Here is a 12,204-nt window from a genome sequence, read left to right as displayed (position 1 = left end):
TCCAATACCTTAGAGATAATTCTCTTCCCTCAAGGATTGGTCTTTTGTTTTCTCTGCTGGCTTCTGAAACTTCATCAGGTGCCTGTTCACACTCAACAGAACTATCACTCCAAGAGTGATGTTTCTCTCCAGTAAGTTGGATATAAATGTCAAGCAGGTGATCAGTCACTGCCAATAGGCCAGGATATCTGCTCTGAAGAACCTGACAGAGGGGAAAAAAGAAAAACAAAATTTAGTACCAAGCACAGAAATTTTTAGAAACACACAAAACTGTTGCTGAAACTAGTCAGTCAAAAGCTGGATTTCTCTATGAAATTTGTCCATCGGGGGCAGTGCACACCTGTAATCCCAACACCTTGAGAAACCAAGGCAAGGGAATTGCTTGAATTCAGGAGTTTGAGACCAGCCCGGGCAACATGGTAAAACCTCGTCTCTACAAAAAAAAATACAAAAATTAGCTGGACATGGTGGTGTGTGCCTGTAGTCCCAGGTACTCAGGAGGCTGAATAGGGAGGATGATCTGAGTCTGGGAGGTCAACACTGCAATGAGCAGTGATCATGCCTGGGTGACAGAGCAAGACACTGTCTCAAAAAAAGTAAATAAAGGCCAGGCGTGGTGGCTCACACCTGTAATACCAGCACTTTGGGAGGCCAAGGCGGGCAGATCACGAGGTCAAGAGATTGAGACCATCCTGGACAACATGGTGAAACCCCATCTCTACTAAAAATAGAAAAATTAGCCGGGGATGGTGGTGCATGCCTGTAGTCCCAGCTACTTGGGAGGCTGAGGCAGGAGAACTGCTTGAACCCAGAAGGCAGAGGTTGCAATGAGCCCAGATCACACCACTGCACTCCAGCCTGGTGACAGAGCAAGACTCAATCAATCAATCAATCAATAGGCTGGGTACAGTGGCTCATGCTGTAATCCCAGCACTTTGGGAGGGTGAGGCAGGCAGATCACCTGAGGTCAGGAGTTCAAAATCATCATCCTGAGCAACACGGTGAAACCCCATCTCTAATTAAAATACAAAAATTAGTTAGGTGTGGTGACTCGTGCCTGTAGTCCCAGCTACTCAGGAGTCTGAGGCAGGAGACTCACTTGAACCTGGAAGGCAGAGTTTGTAGTGAGCCAAGACCGCACAATTGCACTCCAGCCTGGGCGACACGGTGAGACTCCATCCCAAAAAAATAAAATTAAATTAAAAATAAAATGAAATGTCATCTTTACCAAAAATAAGAACTTCCGTCTTACCCACTTCTGCTCCCACCCACCTATCCCACTCAAACACCACGACTTTCTTCCTACCCAGAACTCAGTTATCTTGTAATCTCACCATCTGTAATACAGTTTGAGGGGCAGAAATGAGATGTTAAAAGGTTCTCCAAGTAACCAAAATATATACAACCAACTCCACGGAATTTATTCATTAAAGAATTCTTAAATTACTATTTAATTTCAAACACAGCTCTGGTAAGGTTCATTATGTAATTTCTCAATGAAAAGAATATAAAAGGAGCCAGGCCAGTGGCTCACACCTGTAGTATCAGCACTTTGGGAGACAGGTGGGAAGATTGCCTGAGTCAAAGAGTTCAAGACCAGCTGGGGCAACATGGTGAAAGCTCACCTTTATTAAAAGAAAAAAAAAAAAAACAAAACTGCTGAGCAGGGTGGCACACACCTGTAGTCCCAGCTGCCTGGGAGGCTGAGGTGGGAAGATCACCTAAGCCTGGGAGGTTGAGGCTATGAGCTGAGCACCAATGCAGTGAAACAGTGAACTCTAGCACGGGTGACAGAGTAAGACCCTCTCTCAAATAACATGAAGAAGAAGAAAAAGAAGAGGAGAAGGAGGAGGAAAAAAATAAATAATAATTAAATCTGTTAAGAGGAAGAGAAAAAACAAAATTTTAAAAGCAGACCATAATGAAAGAAGCTAATGTTAAGTACTGATAAGCAGTCAATCTCCTTTTTGACATATGATAATTATACAAATTTATGGGTGAGCAGTTGATCTTTAAAAAACAGACAATTGGGCCGGGCATGGTGTCTCATGCCTGTAATCCCAGCACTTTGGGAGGCTGCAGCGGGCAGATAACCTCAGGTCGAAACCCTTAGCGAAGCATTTGCAATTCATACTTATTTTGAGACAAGGTCTTGCTCTGTCAACCAGACTGGAAATGCAGTGGCTCCATCATAGCTCATGTAACCCTGAATCTGGCAAATGATCTTCCACCTTTAGGCCCCTGAAAAGGCTTCAGGCTACACCATACTCCGCTAATTTTTTTTAATTTGTGGTAAGAGTGAGATCTCACTATGTTGCTCAGGCTTGTCATCTTCATTTGCCGGGTGTGGTCATGGGGACCAGTAATCCCAGCTACCCAGAAGGCTGAGGCAGGAGTATTGCTTGAACCCAGGAAATGGAAGTTACAGTGAGCTGGGATCATGCCCCTGCACTCCACCCTGGGTGACAAAGCGAGACTCCATCTCAAAATAAAAAAAAAAGAACCAGCTTGAAAAAAACACTGGGATTCCAATTTGAATATGTAAGGACACATTTTGTATATATAAATAATGCCCATGTATTTACAAAAGATAAAGAACTAAAGCCTTAACAGTGTCATCAAGTGGTAGATATTAATAGGTTTTATTTCTTCATATTGTTGCTTAACACATATTTCAGATGCAATAAAAATAAGGACATAGAAGAGAATAATGAAATCAATAATTAATTTAATGGATCTTTCAAATGTAGTATACACTTTTTGTGGGTACAGAGAAAATGATTATCAAATTGTTCATATACTTAGACATAAAGGCTTACTTAACCTGACTTTTGGTAAGTCAGATTTTTTGAGGTATAATTTTCATGCTTGAAGATTCACTGTTTTAGATGTAAAGTTTTAATAAATATACTATAAAATCACATACTCAAAATCACAAACAAGATGTGAACTATTTCTATTATTCTTAAAACAAAAAGTTCCCTTGTGCCCCTTTTGTAATAACCAATCTCTTCCCCAAATCTCTGCCCCTGGGAATCATGTATCTGATACCCATCTCTATGGTTTTGTTTGTCAAGCCTGTCACATACACTGAATCATACAGGAGGTAGCCTGTATTCTAGTTTCCTTAATTTATTAACAGTATCTTTTAAAGATTCACCTAGGCTGGGCACAGTGGCTCACACTTGTAATCCCAGCACTTTGGGACGCCGAGGCAGGCTGATCACCTGAGGTCAGGAGTTCGAGACCGCCTGGACAAGACGGTGAAACCCCATCTCTACTAAAAATACAAAAAATTTCCATGAAGGGATAAGCATGCTTAAAAAAAAAAAAATACAGTTAGCCAGGTGTGGTGGCAGGCACCTGTAATCCCAGCTACTCGGGAGGCTGAGGCATGAGAATCGCTTGAGCCCAGGAGGCGGAGGTTATAGCAAGCCGAGATTGCGCCATTGCACTCCAGCCTGGGCAACGAGCAAAACTCTGATTCAAAATATTAAATAAATAAGGTTCACCTAAACAATACTGCATGTACCAATAGCTCATTCCTTTGTACTGTTGAGCAGGAATTCCATGATAAGAGCATGTGTTATATTTATGATCCAGCAGGGAAATAAAAAGCTAATTATGCTTGGAAAAATACTTTACGAAGTTTAACACTTTATTAATGACTCGAGGACTCAGCTATTTGGAGAAAAACCTTCCTTCTTTTTTTCTTTTTTTTGAGACAAGAGTATCGCTCTGTTGCCCAGGATGGAGTGCAGTGGCACAATCTTGGCTCACTGCAACCTCTGCCTCCCAGAATCAAGCGATTCTCCTGTCTCAGCCTCTGAGTAGCTAAGATTATAGGCATGCACCACCACACCTGGCTTATTTTTGTAATTTTAGTAGAGATGGGGTTTCACCATGTTAACCAGGCTGGTCTTGAACTCCTGACCTCAAGTGATGTGCCTGCCTTGGCCTCCCAAAGTGCTGGGATTACAGGCATGAGCCATCACACCTGGCCCAAAGGTTCCAAACAGAAAACATTTTTGTGTTCTCACTAAGGCTTCATTTTCTAGCTTGGTCAAAAAATATCTTTTCTTTATTACCATAAATATAAAAAATTAAATACAGCATTACTTTAAAACTAACCTGACATGAGGCCGGGTATGGTGGCTCATACCTGTAATCCTAGCACTTTGGGAGGCAGAGGCAGGTATATCATAAGGTCATATTGAGACCAGCCTGGCCAACATGGTAAAACCCCATCTCTACTAAAAATACAAAAATTAACCAGGTGTGGCAGCATATGCCTGTAGTGCCAGCTACTTGGGAGGCAGAGGCAGAAGAATTGCTTGTACCAGGAAGTGGGAGGTTGCAGTGAGCAGAGATCGTACCACTGCACTCCAGCCGGGAGACAGAATGAGACTCCTCTTAAAAATAAAAAAAATTAAAAAAAAAACATGAAATGCTTCTATTATCAATTTGATAGGTATTTTGGGGATTCATTCCTGTAAGAAGCATTTGTAAAGTACCTATTTTGAATCAGACATTCCTCCAAGGATAGTGAAACTAAATAAATGAGGAATGTAGTGGACTCTCAAGAGGCTCCACTTGGTGTGAGATGCAGAAGTACAAGAAAATCAAGCTTGCAGCCCAAAGCACATCATCATCAGCTCTGCTTGGGAAACCCAGGAAGGTTTCATAGAGCAGGAGATGAGCCTGTCAGAGCTTACCAATGGCTGTGAGTGGGCACTGCCAGTGGAGAACACAGGCCATCTACAAGTTAAGACAACTGGAGACACTTAAGACACTTGGCATGTTCAAGGTGTATGGGGGAGACAAGTTTTGAAAAAATGCCAAAAGCAAGTTCCCGGCACTTCCTATGTAGGAGGTAAGCACTGTAGATGGCTTATTTTTTAAAGCACAGTTCAGTATTTCAGCAAGAAGTCAAACGCATAATCTTTCAAGCCATAAGACACCTGGGATGGCAGCAACAGAAATGTACTTTGTGTTCTCTATGAATTAAGTAGGAGATTTTTTTTTTAATTTCCTAAGTAATATGTACAAGGGTTTTAGCACTAACAATTATCGAGAGTGTTGTTAAAACTGGTAAATCCAAAAGTTCAAAGACAACAAGACAGCATGTCAAAGTCAACTGTCTAAATATGACATACATGAAATAAGTGAGAAGACGAATGCTCCTGTTGTTCTTCCTATGAGCAGAATGACTCACTGCTGCTCATGACAAAAATGGAATGATGAGCCTAGCCTTCAAGTACAGAATAAAATAAGAAAAGAGAAGCTGTCATATGTTCTTCATCCCTTAATCCCCACCCCCAAAAGAATCACACCGAAATGTGAACTTCAGTCCTGTCCTTTCAAAGAACAGACTAGTAAATTTAAGTTGAAAAACTAAACATTCAAATGTCTACAACAGCAAAAGAAAGAGTTGCATTATCACACATCAATACAACAAACAGTATTACTGTGTGCCAGGCACAGGATGAGTTCTTAGAACACAAAGGTGAAAAGCTTACTAAAGGAGCTTATAGTTGGGGCAACAAGATGAGGAAAAAGATATATCAGACACAAAAATATAGAACTGCAACTCTGAGTGAAATAAGCAACTCACAACTGCAAAATAAGCTGTATGCGGTCAGGCACGGTGGCTCAGGCCTGTAATCCCAGCACTTTGGGAGGCCAAGGCATGCAGATCACAAGGTCAAGAGATCGAGACCATTCTGGCCAACATGGTAAAACCCCTTCTCTACTAAAAATACAAAAATTAGCTGGGCATGGTGGCACATGCCTGTAGTTCCAGCTACTCGGGAGGCTGAGGCTGCAGTGAGCAGCGATCGTGCCACTGCACTCCAGCCTGGCAACAGAGCAAGACTCCGTCTCCAAAAAAAAAAAAAAAAAAAAAAAGTAGGCTGATGTCGTAGCAGCCACCTGTAATCCCAGCTACTCAGGAGGCTGAGACAGGAGAATCACTTGAACCCAGGAGGCAGAGGTTGCAGTGAGCTGATATCACACCACAGAGCACTGTTCTGGGCGATAGAGCAAAACTATGTCAAAAAAAAGAAAAGAAAAGAAAGAAAGAGAAAAGAAAATGTAGGATAAAATATCTGAAGTTTGTGGCCGGGTGCAGTGGCTCACACCTGTAATCCCCTTATAACCTTGTAATCAAGAATTGCTTGAACCCATGAGGCGGAGATTACATTGAGCCGAGATCACGCCATTGCACTCCAGCCTCGGCAACAAGAATGAAACTCCGTCTCAAAAACAAAAAAAAATATTGAAGTTTATTTAGTGTCATATAATTATCTATACACATAAATCAAGAAAGTACAAACCATTTCTCCCATGTCTGAATGACCACTGACCATGCTTTGTCTGCCACCCTCCTAGAAAAAGCACTGCGGAAGGGAAACCCTCCAAGTGAGACATACAAGGGAAGAAGGGCGTGAGCACAGCCAAGTGAGGTATACTTCTTACGGATCTAGGATAACCAAAATACTACAAACTGAACCAATATAGAAAATCTATAAAGTGATTTACCTCAATTCTCATTAATGCCTAGATCAAAATGTCCATTAAGTTACATGTAAAAGAAATTACTTCAAATCAACTTAGTAAAATGATCCTGTGGAGACAATTTGGAAAGTCTAAACATAACCCAAAAATTCAATGATACTGCAGAATTACTATTTATTTTATTGTATATAATAATGTTATTGTGGTTATATATAATGACCTTAAATTTTTAGAGATGTATGCTGGAAGTTTGCTTTCAAATGTATTAGCACAGAAAAAATAATACATGAAGCAAATATAGTAAAATACTAGCACATAGAGTGTAAAATTTAGGTTGATAACTATTCTGGTGGTTTATTATACTATTTCCTGTTTCATGCAAGTTTGGAACTTTTCATGTAAAAAAGAAAAGCATTGATTCTAAGAGGAACATACCTCATTCAGTTCTCTCTTATCCAGATTATTCAGGTGAATTTTGGTCCAATATTTGTCTAGCAAAGTAGCATGACTATTTAGCGGTCTATACCAATTTCCTCCACAGCTCAAGAGTCTACGATTCAAAATAAAAAACACAGTCAAACAAAACTCCAAATTTTAATCCTGAATTATGCCTCTGGATATTACTTGCTGTACATTGTCTCACATATGACGAATACTCATAAACCCTCTGTTTCCAGATACTACACTGTTGGGCTTACAGAGCAGATGAGAAATGAGAGGCTGACAGTTAACCCATGTTTGGCTCTTCTCCTAAAAAGGAGTGATAGTGCTTTAACCAAGTATTTTCAAATCACTGCAGATGATTCTAAAAGGTAAAAGTTTTTATTTCAATGACATGTTCCTCTTCCTTAGGGCATAAATAACCTCAGGAAAGAGAAAACATACTCTAAGGTCCATAGCAACAACATTAAGTTCACAGCTTGTTACCAGAAGCTACAGTACTTAAAACCATTAAAAATTTCCAGTGGAGAAGGAATATACATTAAACATACACTCTGGGAAAGGTACATGCTTATCAGTAAGCCACTTAATTCTCACAACTGTCCTGAGAGGAAGATACCATTCTTTTCTTCTGACATAAATGGAAGAGATGGAAAGCATGGCCCTTGTACACTCAACTATGACTGCAAACAGCATAACTGAAAATTAAATTCAAGTTTATTGGATTACAAGTTTGCCTAACATCTTTCCATGATGTCCCAGGACTTTCTGGGAAGTGTTTGAATCTAAAAGGAAAGAACTTCACTATCTCTATAAATAAAATCAAGGTCAGCCAGGCTTGGTGGCTCATGTCAGTAGTTCTAGCACTTTGGGAGGCCAAAGTAGGAAGACTGCTTGAGTTCAGGACTTCGAGACAGGCTGGGCAACAAACTGAGGCTTCATCTCTAAAAAAACATGAAATAGGACAGATGCAGTGGCTCACACCTGTAATCACTGCACTCTGGGAGGCCGAAGAGGGTGGATTGCTTGAGGCCAGGAGTTCAAGATTAGCCTGGGCGACATGACAAAACCCCGCCCTTACTAAAAACACAAAAATTAGCCAGGAGTCATGGCATGCCACTGTAGTCCCAACTACCTTGGAGGCTGAAGCATGAGAATCACTTGAATCCAGGAGGCAGAGGTTGCAGTAAGCCAAGATCATGCCATTGCAATCTAGCCCTGGCAAGAGACTGAGACTTGGTCTCAGATAAATTAATTCAAAAAAATAAAACAAGGTCTATTAAAACTAACAGTGCCAGGTTCAATGGCTCATGCCTGTCATTCCAACAATTTAGGAGGCCACAGCGGGAGGACTGCTTGAGGCCAGGATTTCGAGATCGGCCTGGTCAATGAGGGAACACCCTATCCCTTAAAAAAAAAAAGTAAAAAAAAAAATTTTTAATTGCCACATGGGAGGTCTGACAGAGGAAAAGACATGCAGAGAAAATTGGAAAAATCATTTGGCCTGATATGTAGTGAGAAATGGCCATACTGTCAATTAAGCTCCCAAACTGTCAAACCGTTAAAAAAAAGAAAAGAAATTTATTTTTAGCCAGGCATGATGGTGTACATCTGTAGTCCTAGGTACTCAAAAGGCTGAGGCAGGAGATCACATAAGCCCAGGAGTTTATCGTTATAACAAGCTATGATTAAGCCACTCCTCTCCAGCCTAGGTGACAAAGCAGAACACTATCTATGTTTAAAAGAAAGGTAGAAGGGTTGAGCCGGGTGCCGTGGCTCATGCCTGTAATCCCAGCACTCTGGGAGGCCAAAGCAGCGGATCACGAGGTCAGGAGATCAAGACCAGCCTGGCCAAGATGATGAAACCTTGTCTCTACTAAAAATATCAAAAATTAGCCAGGCATGGTGGCAGGCGCCTGTAATCCCAGCTACTCGAGAGACTGTGACAGGAGAACTGCTTGAACCCAGGAGGCAGAGGCTGCAGTGAGCCAAGATCGCACCACTGCACTCCAGCCTAGGCAACAGACCAAGACTTCATCTCAAAAAAAAAAAAAAAAAAAAAAGTATCGGAGTCAGCTAGACACAGTGGCATGTGCCTGTAGTCTCAGCTACTTGGGAGGCTGGGCTAGAAAAATTGCTTGAGCACAGAATTTCAAGATCAGCTTGGGCAACACAGCAAGACCCCATTAAAAAAAAAAAAAAAAAAGAGTAATTGGGTCTAGGAAGGTATTCCTTGAGTACTATTGGGTTAGCTCCATGTTCCATCTAGAAGTGAATGTTAACTGAGGTAAACACTAATATAATCATTAACTATAGAATGGTGTTAGTTTCACTCATGGGGCTTTTTAAGACATTGAAGAAGCTGTGCAGGTATAGACTAGCAGTAAGAAATAAACCATTGCCTTCATATAATTTTTAAATGTACGCAGGAATATATACTAAGCATGCTCAGTTTTTGTGCCTCTGTTCATGTTTATATCCAATTTTTCAGTTGTCTGAAGTCTACCTATCATTATCACCATCATGGCTAGCCAGTAACTGGGCATTTATTGTGACAGGTCTTTAGTACAAGTCATTTCACTTCTTCGTTACAGCCACCATTTAAAGAAGGTATTATTAACTCCATCATAACCAGACAGACAAGGTATACCTAGGTACTAAGCTTGTTATACAGCCCTGGGTTTGAGTCCTGACACTCAAACCCAGGGCTATATAACAATAACCTCACATCTGATTATTTTATAAAACACGAAATAAGGTAAAGGGTTTTAAACTGGTTTCTTATTAAGTGGGAAAAAAATCTCTTATTTTATAAATGATCTTCATTAGCTCAGCATGCAAACTTATGAGTAAGCGGCTTCAGAGTGAAAACCAAAAGTTACTAGTACATACCTCCTGGTTGCAAAAAACTGAAATCCAGACGCCACTTTCAGATAGTCACCTCTGCCCGGAATCAAAAGCTCTCCATTCTCCAAAAGAGGGATCAGCACAGAAACCTAAATCAGAAAATTGCACTGATAAAGCCATTAAGACAGAAGTAATCAAAACAAAACAAATCTCTAGAGAAAACTTCAGCTCTCATAGCCCAAACTGGGGTCAATATGCAGGTGGAAACGTCTGAACCACCTACACTCCAGCACAATTTATACACTCAACATTGATTAGTTAGGCATGATGGTGCATGCCTGTAGTCCCAGCTACCCAGGAGGCTGAGGCAGGAGAATCATTTGAACCCAGAGGCAGAGGCTACACTGAGCCGAGATCATGCCACTGTACTCCAGCCTGGGCAGCAGAGCAAGACTCTGTCTCAAAAAAAAAAAAAAAAAAGAAAAAAAAAACTGATATGCCTAAAAGCTATGGCACAAGGATTCTGTTACATTTAAGGTAGAATGTGCATGTGAAACAGCAGAAAGAAGTAAGGTTTAAGGCTGGGCATGGTGGCTCACACCTGTAGTCCCAGCACTTTGGGAGGCTTAGGCAGGTGGATCACCTGAGGTCGCGAGTTCAAGACCAGCCCGACCAACATGGAGAAATGCTATCCCTACTAAAAATACAAAAGAAAGTAGCTGGGAGTGGTAGCACATGCCTATAACCCCAGCTACTTGGGAGGGTGAGGTAGGAAAATCGCTTGAACCTGGGAGGCAGAGGTTGCAGTGAGCCAAGATAGTACCATTGCACTCCAGCCTGGGCAACAGGAATGAAACTCCATCTCAAAAAAAAAAAAAAAAGGGTAAGGTTTAGAGATAGGTAATAAAAGGCCAACTGTGCTGAGCTAAGGGCTTTGAACTTTTTCATAAGAGTTATCGAGGCTGGGCGTGGTGGCTGGCTGGGCATGGTGGCTCATGCCTGTAATCCAAGCACTTTGGAGGCCGAGGCGGGTGGATCACCTGAGGTTGGGAGTTCAAGACCAGCCCGACCAACATGGTGAAATCCCGTCTTTAAACAAATAAATAAATAAATAAGAAGAGTTATAGAGAGGATTTTAGCTTGAGAAGAAAAGAAATAATTCTCAACTGTGCAGCAATTTAGAAAGGAGCTACCCTGGAGGAAAGGCCAAAAAGGACACGATTCCTGTAACAAAGGCAAGATAGGTAGATAAAATAAGAACCCAGTGCTAAGACAATGGGATAAGAACAGAATAAAGAGGTAAGGAAAAGGCAATAAATGACATGGAGACCAACTGAATGAGACAAGGAGGAAGTGGTATCTAGTGTTTAGCTGGTAACTTGAGGAAGAAAAGGTATTCTTTTGTTTTCTTTTGCCCACAGCAAAGTGGTGTTTGTTTCTTCTTTTTTGTTGTGAGATGGAGTCTCACTCTGAGGGCCAGGCTAGAGTGCAGTGGTGCAATCTCAGCTCACTGCAACCTCTGCCTCTCAGATTCAAGGAATCCTCCCACTTCAGCCTGCTGAGTAGGTGGGATTACAAGCATGCGCCACCATGCCTGGTTTTTTTTTTGTTTTTTTTTTTAAGTAGAGACAAGGTTTCACGATGTTGACCAGGATGGTCTTAAACTCCTGATCTCAAGTAATCTGCCCACCTTGGCCTCCCAAAGTGCTGGGATTACAGGCATGAGCCACCATGACCAGACAGCAAAGTGCTTTTTGATCCTAACAATTTATTTTTTGCCATAGTAGGTTTTGTTTCTGCTTTTCTTTTTTGTCAGTGCTTAAGAAAAGGCTATTTTCTTTTCTGTTTGTGCTTAAGAAAAGGCTACGCTGAAAAAAAGAAAGTAAGTCCAATTTGGACATCTTGAACTTTGTGCTGGCAATGGATATGCCAAGTAGAGTTCTGTTGTTTTTTCTTAAGAATGTGGGCTAGCACACTTTGCAGACACCACCACTCCCGGAGCCCTCTGCCACTAGCCACAGTCTACCCCACCATGTTCTTCAGTATTGCCATGAGGATGAGCCCTTGGGCCACGTTTCCTTTGAGCTGTTTGCTGAAAGACAGCAAAAACTTTCCTGCTAAGCAATGGAGAGAAAGGATTTGGTTATAAGAGTTCCTGCCTTCACACAATTATTCCAGGGTTTATGTGGCAGGGTAGTGACTTCACATCCCATAATGGCACCTGCAGCAAGTCCATCTATAGAGAAAACTTTCATTATAAGAACTTCATCCTGAAGCACAAAGATGCTGGCATCTTGTCCATGGCAAATGCTGGATCAAACACAAATGGTTCCTAGTTTTTCTTTTTTTTTTTTCTTTTTTTTTTTCTCAAGGTACTTGGCCCCTTTCTCACACTTTTCA

General features: G+C 41.3%; 1 protein-coding gene across 1 annotated transcript in view; it reads right to left on the bottom strand.

The window, feature by feature from the left end:
• MDN1 (midasin AAA ATPase 1) overlaps positions 1 to 12,204 on the bottom strand; it is a 176,290-nt gene that overhangs the window by 130,530 nt on the left and 33,556 nt on the right. The window contains exons 8-10 of the mRNA XM_037730790.1: positions 9,850 to 9,953; positions 6,952 to 7,066; positions 9 to 202 (exon numbers count right to left, since the gene is read on the bottom strand). Coding sequence (XP_037586718.1) covers positions 9 to 202; positions 6,952 to 7,066; positions 9,850 to 9,953 — 413 coding nt within the window. The remainder of the gene's footprint in view (positions 1 to 8; positions 203 to 6,951; positions 7,067 to 9,849; positions 9,954 to 12,204) is intronic.

Source organism: Cebus imitator, unplaced genomic scaffold (genome assembly GCF_001604975.1).
Source record: "Cebus imitator isolate Cc_AM_T3 unplaced genomic scaffold, Cebus_imitator-1.0 Scaffold359, whole genome shotgun sequence".
Classification (NCBI taxonomy): Eukaryota; Metazoa; Chordata; class Mammalia; order Primates; family Cebidae; genus Cebus; species Cebus imitator.
This window is presented reverse-complemented; position numbering and strand designations above follow the sequence as displayed.